Source organism: Phyllobates terribilis, unplaced genomic scaffold, assembly GCF_046119375.1.
Source record: "Phyllobates terribilis strain yellow unplaced genomic scaffold, ASM4611937v1 Scaffold_1__5_contigs__length_1240528914, whole genome shotgun sequence".
Classification (NCBI taxonomy): domain Eukaryota; kingdom Metazoa; phylum Chordata; class Amphibia; order Anura; family Dendrobatidae; genus Phyllobates; species Phyllobates terribilis.
In genome coordinates this window covers 11684967-11697731 of record NW_027362761.1, presented here as the reverse complement: position 1 = coordinate 11697731, position 12765 = coordinate 11684967, and the positions used below count along the sequence as shown (strand labels likewise).

Genomic DNA, 12765 nt, shown 5'->3' with positions numbered 1-12765 from the left:
CAGCGAAGGACTTCTCCGGTCTGCCAGTCAAGAACGGGTGCATGTTTCTGGAGCCAAGGTAGGCCTAGCAAGAGGGCGTGAGAGAGTCCAGGCAGAACATGGAAGGAGATACTTTCAGAATGCAGCATTCCCACCTGCAGAGTAATGGATTCGGTGATGAGTTGGATAGGGCGTGGTAAGAGCCCCCCATCCACGGCAGCAACAAACAAGGGTACAGCAAGAGGTTTGGTGGGGATGCGGTATTTCTCTACCAGGGACTGTGAAATAAGATTCCCGGCTGCTCCAGAGTCCAGTTGGGCTAGTTCGAAATAACGGTTCTCCCCGTAGACGATTGAAACTGACAACAGCAGGGATGGAGAGGATTTATTCTTGTCTAGGTGGACCTCTCTGAGCAAACCTAGACACAGGCGTTTCCCAACCTCTCCGGGCAGGCACGGATCCGGTGCTCCTTACTGCCACAGTAGAAGCAGGTCCCCTCGGCACGGCGTAAGTCCTGACGGGTCTTGACCATCTTGGTCTGGTCGACCTGCATAGGCTCAGGAGGGTGTACCTGGTTAGAGACAGAAGGAGTGACTGGTTTCTGAAAAGTAGGAGCTAGACGTGGTAACCTCCTCTCACGGGTGACCTCTCTGGCACGCTCCTGGAACCGTAGGTCAATTCGGGTGGCAAGAGTTATTAGGTCATCGAGAGTGGTAGGAATGTCCCGACCGGCAAGTTCATCTTTAATACGGCCGGACAGACCCTCCCAGAAGACGGAAACCAGAGCGTCGTTATCCCAGGCCAGCTCCGAGGCAAGGGTACGGAACCGTATGGCATATTGACCCACGGTGAGACTTTCCTGACGGAGGCGTAGCAACGATGATGCGGATGAGGTCTTCCGTCCGGGTTCGTCGAAGACTTTCCGGAAGGCCGTGAGAAAAGCAGGCAAGTTGGACACCAGGGGGTCTCCTCTCTCCCATAGAGGATTTAGCCAGGCCAGGGCCTCCCCGGTGAGATGGGACATGATGAATGCAATTTTGGCTCGGTCGGAGTTAAACTGGTGGGACAATAGTTCAAAGTGCAGGGTGCACTGATTTATGAAGCCCCGAGCCTGGGCTGAGTCGCCTCCGAAGCGAGGAGGTGCAGAAAGCCGAGGTCCGGGGTAGGATATCATGGTGTTAGTGGACAGCGGAGCTGCCGGATTGCGAGACATGGCACTGGCGGAGGTTGTTGGTGGAACAGTCAGAGTGTCCAGGCGAGTATTGACATTCCGCAGGTGACCCAGGATGGACTCCTGTTGGGACCTTTGACGGGACAGTTCATGACACAGGTCCGAGAGCGAGGGAGCTTGGGTGCCACCGGGTTCCATGGCCCGAGCAAACTGTAACGGGTCTGGGAGGCGGAACCTCTGGGCTACTATACAAGGGAGCGGTCCTTGTAAGGGAGCGGGTGGCGACCAGGCAGGCAGTCACAGCAGGTGACCGGGACAGTCTCTGGGTGTACGGGCAGGAGGTCACGGCAAGTGATCAGGGCAGTCTCTGGAAGAACGGGCTGGAGGTCACGGCAAGTGACCGGGGCAGTCTCTGGAAGAACGGGCTGGAGGTCACGGCAAGTGACCGGGGCAGTCTCTAGGTAAAGGGTAGGTACGACCTGTGATGGCTGAACCTCCAGGTAGGCTAGCAAGGCAGATGGAGGATGTGTGCTCCCAGGTGAGCAAGCGAGAGTCTCTGGAATAGCAGGTGGTCACAGCACGTGACGGCGGAGCCTCCAGGTAGGCAAGCAGGCAGGTAGCGGAGAAGCGCTCCCAGGTGAGCGGGCAAGAGTCTCTGGAATAGCTGGTGGTCCCAGCACGTGACAGCGGAACCCCCGGGCAGGCAAGCAGGCAGGTAGTGGAGAAGCGCTCCCAGGTGAGTGGGCAAGAGTCTGGAATAGCTGGTGGTCACAGCACGTGACAGCGGAGCCTCCGGGCAGGCAAGCAGGCAGGTAGCGGAGAAGCGCTCCCAGGTGAGCGGGCAAGCTGGTCCATAGACAGACTGACCGGAGTTGTAAGGCAGACCGTCGGACCTCAGGCAAGCAGGCAGGTAGCTGATGTGCGCTCCCAGGTGAGCGGGCAAGTTGGTCCTTAGACAGACTGACCGGAGTTGTAAGACAGACCGTCGGACCTCAGGCAGGCAGGCAGGTAACAGGAAATCAGGCAGGATTAGGACAGCAAGCTGGCAGGAATCTGGCAGGTAACTGGCAATGGGACCTGAGGGCTGAAGCAGAGTAGAACGGTGCAACAACATTGCTCGGGCACCTCCATTTTGGAGGAGGTGCCTTATATATGGTAAAGTCCTCCGGCCATTGGCCGGGGACTCCTTAGGACGGCGCGCGCGGCCCCTTTAAGAGGGAGGGAGGGCGCGCGCGCGCGCCCTAAGCACAGTGGCCGGGAAGGAGCGCGCGCTGCCAGCAGAGCGGGAGAGGGACGCCGGGCACGGAGCAGAGCGGTGAGGGGAACAGCGTCCCTGCCTAGCAGAGGGCAGGGACGCCGGCACTACACTTTCTTTGTGCTTTGAGGGACCTCCCTGGGAAAATGTTGGCCTGTTAAGAAACGAGCACCTTCAGTTCTGGAAGTACTGGGGCCCGCTCCTTCCTGATCTCCAAAGTTTAGGGCCTTGATCACTACCTCCTGGAACTGAAGGTACAAAGTACCGGTCTGGCCTGCACATTGTGATCGCATGTAAGCATTGTACATTGCCATCTGTACAATGTGCATGGCCAGCTTCTTGTACCACACCTTGGCTTTTCTCATGGCACTGTACGGCTGGAGGACTTTATCAGAGAGATCAACTCCCCCCATACTCTTGTTGTACCCCAGTACACAGTGCGGTTTGTGGAGCTGTGTAGAGGTACCTTGTACAGTGGTGGGGGTGCTGCCATCACTATGTATGGTGGTCAAGAAAAGCACAACCCTCTTGTCCTTGACCACCACAGCATGTTGTTGCTACATAGGGCTCTGCTCTCACCCTTTCTGAGCAGCTGACCAATTAGTGTCTTACGGAGGCCTCTCTGATTTTTGCGGACAGTACCGCATGCTGCGGTAGATCGCGCAGAGAGTTACTTGAAGAGTGGGATGTTGGTATAAAAGTTATCTACATAGAGGTGATAACCTTGACCCAGCAGTGGGTGCACCAAATCCCACACAATTTTCCCACTCCGTTCAAAGACAAGGGGCATTCAGGTGTCCTTCCCATCAAAAACTTTAAACCCTTGGGTACTTTCACAGTTTGTAGAGCTTAATTGTGTACCTGGCCCTCTTACTAGGTAGGTATTGCCGAAATTTGAGACCTTGAAATGTATTAGGGACTGATCCACGCAGATGTTCCTTTGGGGATTGTACACCTCATCAATCTCGTTGCTCAAGTGTGCAATGACCGGCCAAACTTTGAAAAGACAAAAATGGGGTCATCTCGGGAAGGACATTGTGCATTATCACTGGAATGCAAAATTTTTTGGATTGCCTCAAATAGTTTATGGGTCATACCAATGTGGAACAGTGGTGTGTTATAAAAAACATCAACACGCCAATATTGCCTAAGTTCTGGCTTCTTCATTAACCTCATGTGAAGGACCAGGCCCCAAAACGTCATAATTTCTACTGCATCTACAGGGGTCCACCATTAGGTTTACAAAATCCTCAGAGAAACAAACTTTGAAAAAGTATATTTCTGTGAGGCTGGTGGTGTCAAATTTGATTCTTGATTGTGCCACAAAATCAAGAATCAGTGGCTCATAATCTTCGGGGGTTGAGGTCCATACAGGGTCAACAACAGTGGGTCCTGGTTCATTTTCTGTCCTGGGGCGACTGCATGGTGGTTCAGGATCACTTGAGGAAGAGGAGGAGGGGGAAAAAAAAATAAAGGAAGGTGGGATCCTGCTCCTCACCACCCGTGTCGGAAGCATGGAAGGCGTATGCATCCTCCGCTGAATACAGTGATTGGAACGAGTGGGACATTTTTTCACGCATGTGGCGTTTGTGTGTGTAGCAAGTTTTATTCAGGTGTGTGTGTGTGTGTGTGTGTGTGTAAACTTTTTTTTATTTAGAAGAGAAAAAAACAGAAAAAAAGAATCTAGAAAGAAAAAGATAAAACTAAAAAAGTAACAACCACAGGTTGATCACTGATGACGCACGCACGGATATGATTCTTTTTTTTTCTGCGCTGACACTAACCCCAACTCAAGTCAGTAAAAAATACTATAATAGACAATTACTACAGTACATTTTTACTGTCCCTCATCTAATCCAATCAATTCATCTAAAATAATTTTTTACTCAATTCTTTTTTCACACAAAAAAATAAAACAAAATAACAAGTCAGTGATGTTGGTCACTGACCAGCGCTCGACGACTGTAGGATGCACGCATGGATGTGGTGTAAAACAGTTATAAAAAAATTGACAGGAAAAAAAAAGTCTGCCAAAAGCAAGCACAGGTGCCAATCAGTGATGTGCATCTGATCGGTGGCTAGGCAGCTGTTGAATGCACACACAGAGTGGTGTAAAGAGGGTGGGAGGGGAGAAAAAATAGTTATGGAAAAAAACGAGTGCGGATCAGTGATTTGTGTCACTGATCAGCGCTCGGCGGCTGCAGGACACACAAAAAAGAAAAAAACTGCCAAAAATCGAGCGATCAAGTACTGACCAGCACTCTGCAGCAGAAGGGGGAGGGAGTGCAGAGGATGGTGTGAGAGGGGGGAAAAGGGGTTAAAAGGGGGAAGAGGGAGATTGTGGTGCATTAGGAAAGATCAGGAACAGGTCAGGGAGGGATCAGGAACGTCTTCTTTCTTCTTCAGCAGCAGCACGAACACCAGCAGTGATGGCACAGGCTTGAAAAAGTCTTTGGCACCACAAGGCCCAGCACAGCATGGCAGATCAGAACAATGAACACTCTGCAACGTTCCCAAGCCGGAATAAGGAAATTCAGAGCGGTCATTGTGGGGTCAGACCACAATTGTGCACTCTGATTGGTGCGATCGACATCATCATCCAATCGCACCACTCAGAACTGGCCCTGGTGACGCTGGCGTTGCTAGTCTCCAGCCTATGATCAGTGCTCTTACAGCAAGGATTATAGGCTGGACCATCAGTGTTTCAGGCAATCTGATTGCCTGAAACACTGAAAAATGCGGTGATTGGCAGTTCAGAATTGAATAACCAATCACAGCGATCATAGTTGCAGGGGGGGGGGGGCATTTCCACCCCCCCCCCCCGGGACTACGGCTCCATGTGCCATGCTGAGGGAATCAGCAGGCACCTTAATGCGACCACCGCATTAAAGATATAACGTATCCATACGTCCAAGGTAGTTAAGAACCTACCAACCTGGATGTATGGATACGTCCAAGGTCGTAAATGGGGTTAAGAATCCCAAATGCAAGCTACAATACTCAAACAAGACACTATCAGGGGGCAGAGGCCGCAGTCACTGCCACAGCCTCATTTTTGACCCTGAAAGGAAGCGTTATCAGTGACATAAGTTTCAGGGGCTGTGCTAGTCCCTGCTCTATTGAGTATGTGTTACGCTGGCGGGCGAATGCAACCCACTGTGCTATAGAATCATAAAAATGTTAGAGTTGGAAGGGACCTCCAGGGTCATCGTGTCCAACCGCCTGCTCAATGCAGGATTCACTAAACCATCTCAGACAGATGTCTGTTCAGCCTCTGTTTGAAGACTTCCATTGAAGGAGAACTCACCACCTCTTGTGGACGCCTGTTCCACTCATTGATCACCCTCGCTGTCAAAAACTTTTTCCTAAAATCTAATCTGTCTTCTCCCTGTCAATTTCATTCCATTGCTTCTTGTATTTCCACATGCAAGTGAGAATAAGGATGATCCCTCTATACGGACATCCCTTCTGATATTTGTGGACAGCTATTAAGACTCTTATCCTCTTGGCCTTCTTTTTTGCAAGCTAAACATTTCCAGATCCTTTAACGGTTCCTCGTATGACATACTTTGCAGTCCACTCACCATCCTGGTTGCTCTTCTCTGAACTTGCTCCAGTTTTTCAATGTCTTTTTTAAAATGTGGTGCCCTGAACTGGACACAGTATTCCAGATACTGGAGGGGCATAACCGTAGAGTTAGAGGCACAGGTATGCAGTACAGGTGGAGCAAAGACAAAAGTGGTCAGACAGTCCGAGGTTGGGGCAGGCAGCACAGGTTCAGGATTCGTAGCAGAGGTCAGGAGCAGAGAGGTCAGACAGGATGAGTACATGAAGGATGGAAGGAACAAACACATGAAGCACAAAAGGGACACTAGCTGAACAAACAGGCTCAAACCAACGTTTGAGCCTAAAGTGGAGGGTGGAGCTGCCTAGTGTAAAACCTGCCAAAACGGCATAGTCTGGGGAACCTAATCTCTGCAGAACACAGCAGGGTTAAATTCCAGCAGAGACCAGCCATACCACCCTTAGGCCAATGGAAGCAACATACTGAGAAGTCGTGCAGTGACCATAGTGAGTAGGGAGGCGCCAAGAGAATTTGCAAGCTGCCACCATGCCAGTACTCCCCCGTTATGCCCCTCACTTTTTTGGGCAGATAGCCGAGGAATGGTAGGGGTGCAAATATTTTCGGCAGGCTTGCTCCTAAAGGACTCACTACCATTAGCATCTTGTGGACAGGCAAGCATAACATTCCAAACACCCTGGGATGGATTGGGTTTATGTCCCGAGGACAGGACTCTTCTCCTCCTAATAGAGGAGGCCTTATCCGGAGAGAAACCACCTACAGGGACAGAAGTACTTCCACCACCTCAGCCAGGTTACAAGTCTCAGGCAGGGAAGGCAGGACTAAAGGCAAAGAAGGTGGGGACTTGGGCACGACTTTGGAGAGGCAGCCTGTGGAACACAATGATCCTCATTGAAGCACCTGACTGGTGGACCAGTCAACAACCAGCTGTAAATGGAACCATGGAAGACTTAGAACAATAGTGTCTACAGCGCTAGGTAGAACCAAAAAAGAAATTCTTTCAGAGTGTTGGGTACCAAATTGAAGGGGGACAGGCAGTGTGACATAACAAATAGGCTTCGCCAAGGATTGTCCATCAATTGAGGCAACAACCAGGGAACGAACAAGCTGTTGCGTAGGAAGATGAAGCTGACGAACCAGATCGGGATGGATGAGGTTGGCATTGGATCTGGAGTCCGAATGGGGCTGCCATCGAGATGGACCTCTCTACCCCAAATCAAGGTGGACTTGGGTCAAAGGTTTTGGACAGCAAACTTTCCCATCCAGGGTCAAACATAATGACAAACAATGTCCCTAGCTTACACAGTACATGCACACATTGTCAAGATACATCGACTGTCGCTCTTCTACAGAGAGTTTGGCTCACTCTACCTGCATTGGCTCTACAGCAGGAGGTGGAGCTTGTGGCAGAAAAGGGTAGTAAAAAGGTTAGAACCAACCTGGGAGGTTCCCCAAAAAATGAAGACTCTTGAGCCTGTTCTAGAGCTTGCTCATGGAAACCGAGATCAATTCTTATAGCGAGGTGTACAAGGGTATCTAGAGAGGATGGGAGATCTTGGCCTGCCAAGTCATCCTTGATACAACCAGACAGGCTCTGCCAGAAGGTTGTCACCAGAGCTTCTTTATTCCAGGTCAGCTCTGCCGCTAGGGTGCAGAAGCGTAAGGAATACTGAGCCATGGTATCTGTGCTCGGTCTTAGAAGTCAGTAGAGATTAGTTAGAAGACCAGGTGCAGCCAGGTTCCTTGAATACTGCCCGAAACATCTCCAAGAATCTCCCAACATCGCACATCACAGTACTTCTATGCTCCCAAATGGGCTTTGCCCAAGTCACAGCTCATCCGGACAGCAGAGGGATCATGAATGCAATCTTTGTCTGGTCCAAAGGCAAAAGATAAGCCTGGAGAGTGAAGTGGGTCTGGCACTGGTTTATGAAGTTGGGGCTCTCCTTAGGACCTTGAAGCACAAGACGAGGTACACAAACCCTGCAGCTGTGTTGCCATCACATTGCCTGTTTCAGCTGGTCTTAATGCTTCCATTGAGAATGTACCTCCTCGTACAAGACTTCTACTAAAGATTTGGGGTCAGAGGTTACCGATTTGTCAGCGGGGTCCATGGCCCGAATGTAATGTTATGCTGGCGGACGAATGCAACGCTGGTGGATGTGGACCCACTGCGTCATATGGCAGGCTTTCCTTGAAGGGGCTTGACTAGGTGCCTTCTGGGTCTTCACTAGAGCCACTAGTAGTGAGGATAGGCTGGGCTGCCGGTGGACACCAGGTGCCAAGACTGCAGAAGCTGCCTGGAGGGTCAGAAGCATTGATATGCGGTAGAGGAGGGCAGAGATGTGATCAGTTGGTCTGAGGTCAGGGCAAGCAGCACAGGTTCAGGATACATAGCCGAGGTCAGAATCGGAGAGGTCAGACAGGACAGCTATAAGAGCCGGGTCAAGAACAGAAAGAACACAGACAAAGCACACACTGGACACTAGCTGAACAAACTGGGCTAGGAACCAACATTTGGGCAGAGACTGTAGCTGCCTAATATAGGACCTACTGGCACGAGATAGGCCAGGGAACCTAATTTCTGCAAGACACAGCAGGGTTAAATTCCTGAAGGCACCAGGCCACAAGCCCATGCCCCCCATGGCCAAATGGAAGCAACATATTGAGAAGCTGCGCGGTGGCCATGGTGAGTAGGGAGGTACTGAGAGGGAATGCAAGTTATCGCTGTGACAGTACGTATTGGTTGTCAATTCCGATGTATTATCCCATCACTATGCAATATTCTTTTCAATGCAGTGCTCATGTGCTCCCTCTCCAGCTTTAATGAAAAGTGATGAGCCTGCAAGAGCACAATCAGTGTGCCTTGTAAAGAGAGAATGCAGCAAGCAGAGATCAGACCCGCCCCCGATAGTGACAACTGAGGGATTAAAATCAATATTAGTTTTGGACTAACCCTTTAAGAGGAAATGCTTTCTGGTCTCACCATTTCTGCCAACTCCATTAATCTCCCAGTCATCAGCCTTTAGGTTGGCAGGACTTGACGCACGCACAACAATGTGTTGTACATCTCTCCATGTGAGAGCAGGGCTAAATTCACAAAATTTACAAATCAGACAAGGGATATCTTTTAAAGTTCTTTGCAGAAACATTCCAATTCATTCATTTCTTACTTTGCTTGTAGTGCAAGTGCAATAATTGCAGCAGCTAGGGGGGCAGATGCAGATGTGCCAGAGTGGTGCTCAGTACAACGGTAGCGTATATCAGTAGTGACCTGCAAAAGGTTGATAGCACTACAAGGTTAAAAAGTCTAACTTAACCTACAGGTAAGGATCATACAACAAACCTGCAGGGCATTGCAACCAAGTTATATGCTGGGGTAAGGAAGTATAAGGAAAGAGTTACAATAACGGAAATTTGAAAAGAATACCACCTCCATCACATAGACACATTAGGATATGTGGACAGTTCTTCATGCGGAAACCACTTCATTTCAAACATTACAATTTTGGAAGGGTTTGGAGGAGCTGTCTAATGTGTATAGAGGCCTCCTAACCCCTCATTTATCAAGGAGCTAAGGATTCAGAATATCTGATTTTAGACTGTCAATCCTTTTTTTTTTCAGCGATATAAGCTGCTGCCAGGGGGATCTAGCGGTGAATCTCTCATACTCTCGCAACACCGGAGTGCTTGGAAGAGTTAGGTTAAGTGCCCACGTAGCATTTTTGCGGCGTTTTTACGGCTGCGAAAACGCTTGTAAAACAGTCTGCCATGCAAAGCAATGTGAATTCAGATGTGCTGTGCACATGATGCGCTAGTTCGCATTGCGTTGCAAAACGCAGCATGACCATTTCTACCGCGATTATGCTGCAAATTCGCAGCCATTGAGGAACATTGAAATGCAGCAAACCCACAGGTAAATGTGGATTTGCTGTGTTTCAATTAAATTCAATGGCCGCGAATTTGCAGCGTAATCGCATTGCGCGTGGTACCCGGGATGAAGAGGAGACTACAACTCCTCTTTATCCCGGCTACCACGCGGTGAAAAAAAGAAATAAAGTTAAAAATAAGCAAAACCTGTATATTCACCTCTCCGGTGGCCCCCGGTCTGCTCCCGGCCACGTCATCTCTCCTTGGCGTCCCGCGGTGTGCTGTCAGGACATGCGGTGACGCCATTTAGTCACCTGATGGTCACGCGACCGCTGACGTCGGCGGTCAGGTGATGGTCGCGTGACCATCAGCTGACTAAATTACGTCACCGCAGGTCCTGACCGTACACTGCGGGACGCCGAGGAGAGTGGACGCCGCCGGTAGCAGACTGGAGGAGACCGGAGAGGTGAGTATACAGGTTTTTTTTTAAGCATCAGTTGTTCACACATTATAAATCCATGCCGGTTGCATTGATTTATATTGTGTGACCAACTTGTCAAGCATTTTTCCAAGTGATGCTCAAAATCGCTTGGAAAACTGCTTGAAAAAACGCATGTAAAAACGCTGAGAAAACGCTTCTCTCTGGCAGAAAAAACGCATGTAAATCTGCATGCGTTTTTTTTCTGCAAGAGAGATGCAAAAACGCTCTGCATCAAATCTGCTACGTGGGCACATAGCCTTAGTGCTCATATGTTTGGGAGTGTCGGGCAAGATAGTTCTAGCCGAATGATTGGCCAAACTTAGTTTTTGGAGGCCCCTAAGGGTCTTAAGATGAGGTAGAGTGGCTAACGGATTCCTGAGACGTCTGAGAAGAGCTGTAGGTTTTTGGTAGGAATGTGATAACCTTTGATATGATCTGATAAAGTTTCACAAATACATTTAGTGTTTTCTAACAGGACATTTTATCTTTCTATACTTCAACAGCCAAATAGAAAAGAGAAAAGGACAATGCTAAAGTGGTGTTTACACCTGAAAACCAGCAGTACTAAATGACTGCCAATCATCTACTTCTTAACTGATCAGCAGTCATTTAATAGCCTCTTTACACAGGCAGAAAGCACTTCCAATACACACTGAATCATCTGTAACAGATCATTTGGAGCACATAGTCTGCCATTTTTCCTCAGCTGTGCAAGTCCCGTTTACATAGGATGATTCACTGCCAGAGAATAATGATCTTTTGTTTAAGCAAAAAGACCATTTCACCCAAGAGACAAACATTTTGCTTATTCACTAGGTGATTGGCAACCTGTTTACATTGCATGATTACGTTCGTAATGATAATTTTGATAATCTTTAGTTCTAGAAACATTCAATTTTAATTAGGTTTTAAGGCTGCATAAAGCCATAAAAATACTTTCTTACAATTTGTCGGTTCTTGCTGAGGCCACTGCTGAAGGTGGTAGTGAGAGTTGAGGCACAGGCCTCACTATACCATGGGACATCTCCATGCTCCGTGGTGCTGCCAACCGATAAAGTGAAAATACTGTTGGTGTAACCATCACAGTTACAGTTATCATATCTCAAGCCACCATTTCCTGATGCCCAAACAAAAATTGAGCCAAGGCCACCACGTCCCTAAAGTAGGAGAAAGCACAAAAGGTAGAGGCTGAAATATATTGATGTATATATCCTTGTAATAAAATTTCAGATACTAGAGGTGTGCTGTCCACATAAGTCTATATACCCCAGGCAAAATATGTAAAAAAAATAAAAAAAAAAAATTAAAAACATGAGTGATACTGCAAAACACCATTTGCTAATTTAAGAAAATTGAACCGGCGAAAGACATCTATCCTTATAGGATTGTCTGAGTCAACTTACCATACAAATTGTCCACAATGTCTGAATATGGTTTTGTAAAATCTTTTCCACAATGTGGGAACTAAAAATATGCTGCCTTGACAAAGGAAGCACAGCTTATCTGACAGTAACCAGAAAGTGTTTTCTGAGACAGGTCAATCCCACCGGTGGCTGTTCGAGGCAGATCCTAGCAGTGACATGCAACGATAATATGCAGGTGCAGGCTCAGCCTCTGAGTGCACACTCCATACACTCGCTGCCAATTTGCACTGTACATATAAGGTGGATGTCGAGGAGGAGTTCAAATCTGTGGTCCGGACACTAGTCTGCATGATAATCTGCCTACAGAGTTTATTTTAACTGAAAGAGAGCATTACCAGTCTGAGACAAAACTTGTGTATAATAAGATTCTTAATCCATTTGTTCAAGTCAGTTATATGTACGTGTGGCACCCCTGAGGGTTCAGTCGCCACAGAGGTACTGCACCTCACCCAGAGGTGTGGTATCTCCTCTCAGGTAAGGAGGGAGTGCTGCCCGGATCCCCAACACCTGCATCCAACACTACACTACTCCAGGCCGGCTGGAAGGGCAACATGCATGTGCGTAGCTGCTGATCCCTGTCCCTGGCTGGAGTGGGGGGAACCCAAAGGTAGGGGGAACCAGTAGTGGGTGTGGGTGGAGGAAGTAGTTTAGGTGAGCACTATAGAGTGAGATATAAAAAGGGAGGCCATCTTAGGGTGGCAGGACAGAAGAAGTTTAGTAAGTGGGAGAAGTCAGTCAGGGAGCAGAGTCTCTTTAGGAGCTCTGCTCCACAAGTAGGGCCCAGTCCTAGAGGCCCAGGTGGGGAGCAGAGGAATAGGCTCCGATCAAAAGAAGGGATCCCAGGGGGTACGGCGAGTGCAGGACGGCACCCGTACGCCCCGAATCTGTCAGAAGACAGAGGGATCGTAGGCCGCAAGAAAGGGACCGGCCCCTGGACCAGTCGTGTAACTCCAAGTCTCAGCTGGAAAAACCAGAGGCTTCTGGCTTTCATATACCAGTTGC

General features: G+C 48.8%; 1 protein-coding gene across 1 annotated transcript in view; it reads right to left on the bottom strand.

Annotated features, from left to right (window-relative positions):
• LOC141165509 (proprotein convertase subtilisin/kexin type 4-like) overlaps positions 1-12765 on the bottom strand; it is a 707768-nt gene that overhangs the window by 21536 nt on the left and 673467 nt on the right. The window contains exons 8-10 of the mRNA XM_073651166.1: positions 11284-11496; positions 9162-9262; positions 8975-9078 (exon numbers count right to left, since the gene is read on the bottom strand). Coding sequence (XP_073507267.1) covers positions 8975-9078; positions 9162-9262; positions 11284-11496 — 418 coding nt within the window. The remainder of the gene's footprint in view (positions 1-8974; positions 9079-9161; positions 9263-11283; positions 11497-12765) is intronic.